This window comes from Octopus bimaculoides, chromosome 17 (assembly GCF_001194135.2).
Source record: "Octopus bimaculoides isolate UCB-OBI-ISO-001 chromosome 17, ASM119413v2, whole genome shotgun sequence".
Taxonomy (NCBI): domain Eukaryota; kingdom Metazoa; phylum Mollusca; class Cephalopoda; order Octopoda; family Octopodidae; genus Octopus; species Octopus bimaculoides.
In genome coordinates, this window is record NC_068997.1 from 5,603,024 (window position 1) to 5,605,292 (window position 2,269).

A 2,269-nucleotide genomic window follows, 5' to 3' on the forward strand; every position below is an offset into this window, starting at 1 on the left:
GAGTCAAAATTAAAAGAAGAGTGCCATTTATTATCTTGGGAACAATCCTTTCTATATTAACCAAAATGAAGTAGATTGACAAATTTATTTTTCCAACCAGTGGAAGACACGCGAGATGTCGAAATATTGTTCCCAAGATAACAAATGGCACTCTTCTTTTAATTTTGACTCTATATCGGAGGAGTTACCTCAATCCTTTCTATATTATTATTATTATTATTATTATTATTATTATATGCCTGTTCGAGATAAACTCTACCGGCATGGAAGTGCCGTCAGCCTGGCCTGCCCGAGGTGCGCTCAGGACGACGAAACTGTTCTGCATGCACTCGTCCAGTGCCCGAGTATTGCTGACCTATGGGTTTATGTCGAACAGCTACTGTCACATGTAGGATGGATTCGTCTATCAGCTGAATCCATCCTGAAGATTGACCCGCTGACCTCCTTTAACCGGGAGGGCAAGGCACAGCTTCTGGTTCATGTTCATACCACTTGCCTGTTATTTCAAAGCCACACACTACATTAGCAGATTCTACATTTACTCTCTGAGTTTTGTCATCTTTGCCTTTATCAGATTCATTCTAATGGCTTGTCCCTAAGCAGATTTAATTAGCATTTCAGTCTCCTGTTTCAGGTTTCTGTCTATCATCCATCAACATCCTTGGTTTGTTGCATGAATTGGCCAATCAATTTCTTTTCTTTCAATCTGTATGTTCTGTTGTTCTTCCTTCTGTTCTTGAATTCTCCTACTCTTTCAGTAACTTTTTGGTATCGCTATCTGCGGATAGTTTACTACCTGTAACCTTAGATATCCACAAGCTTTCAATAATCTTTTAAGTGCTCAGAATCCTTCTGATAATCTCTCCTGTCTCTAAGAGGTAAACTTACTGTAGAAACTCTACGGGACATTCTATTTCAGTCTCCTTCAGTCATTTGTCTATATTGTTAATTCATAATGAACTAATTATTACAGGCACAACCATTTACAGTTTTCACACTCCAAATTCTTACAATTCCAAATTTTAAGGTGTATTTTAGAAGTTTTTCATTTTCTGTTGTATAATAATAATAATAATAATAATAATAATAATAATAATAATAATCCTTTTTACTATAAACACAGGGCCTGAAATTTTAGGGAAAGGGATAGTCAATTACACCAACTCCAATACTCAACTGGTACTTATTTTATTGACTCCAAAAGGATGAATGGTAAAGTTAACCTTGGCAGAATTTGAACTTAGAACTTGAACACAGACAAAATACTGCCAAGCATTTCACCTGATCTGCTAACGATTCTGCCAGCTTGCTGCCTTTATAATAATAATAATAATTATAAAAATAACAATAATAATAATATCAAGGTTGTTATATCAATATAAATGTGTTTCTTCTTCTTTTTTTTTTTTTTTGTGTTTAATTTCAGCAGTTACTAAAGATCCTGTTGTTATTAACAAGGACCCTAACAAAACACTGGTCACAATCATATGCGCCCTCGTACCAATTGCAGCTGCGTCCATCTTCATTATTGTTATGTTTTACATATGGCAGCACTATGACTATTTCCAGAGATTCCATCGGCCGGTTTATCGAGAACAGATACCTACCATTGACCCAAATGTCATTTCTCCCAATCAATATCTTCCAGTCCAACTGCTGGAACTAATAGCTCGGGGACGGTTCGGGGCAGTGTGGAAGGCCAGTCTGGTCGATGAATATGTCGCTGTAAAAGTGTTCCCACTGCAAGACAGGGAATCGTGGCTCAACGAGCAGGAGATTTACAGTTTGCCACATATAAGGCATGAGAACATTTTGCGATTCATCGCTGCCAAGCAAGACACAGTTAAGGGTGACTTGTGGTTGATCACTGAATATCATGAGAAAGGGTCACTCTGCGACTTCCTCAAAGGGAACTGCATTTCCTGGAGTGAATTGTGCAAGATTGGTGAAAGTATGGCACGTGGACTAGCTTTTCTCCACGAGGACATCCCACTAGTCCGTGGGCAAGACTTTAAACCTGCTGTTGCTCATCGAGACTTTAAGAGTAAAAACGTACTTCTAAAATCGGATTTAACAGCTCTAATAGCTGACTTTGGTTTGGCATTAAAGTTTGATCCTTCAAGAGCTCCTGGAACCACTCATGGTCAGGTAAGAATGTTAATTTTTGAATATTTGCCTGTACATAAATTCACAAGTCATGCACACGGTGGTGCATCAGCATGGCCGCAGCTCTAAGCTGAAACTTAAAAAAAAAAAAAAAAAAAAAAAA

At 37.9% G+C, this 2,269-nt stretch overlaps 1 protein-coding gene across 2 annotated transcripts in view; it reads left to right on the forward strand.

Annotated features, from left to right (window-relative positions):
• The window catches only part of LOC106868971 (activin receptor type-2B), a 55,544-nt gene that overhangs the window by 43,809 nt on the left and 9,466 nt on the right, over positions 1 to 2,269 (forward strand). Inside the window, exon 3 of one of the 2 annotated variants that reach the window (XM_052973922.1) lies at positions 1,427 to 2,148. In XM_052973922.1, coding sequence (XP_052829882.1) covers positions 1,427 to 2,148 — 722 coding nt within the window. The remainder of the gene's footprint in view (positions 1 to 1,426; positions 2,149 to 2,269) is intronic. The other variant, XM_052973923.1, reaches the window with a different exon arrangement.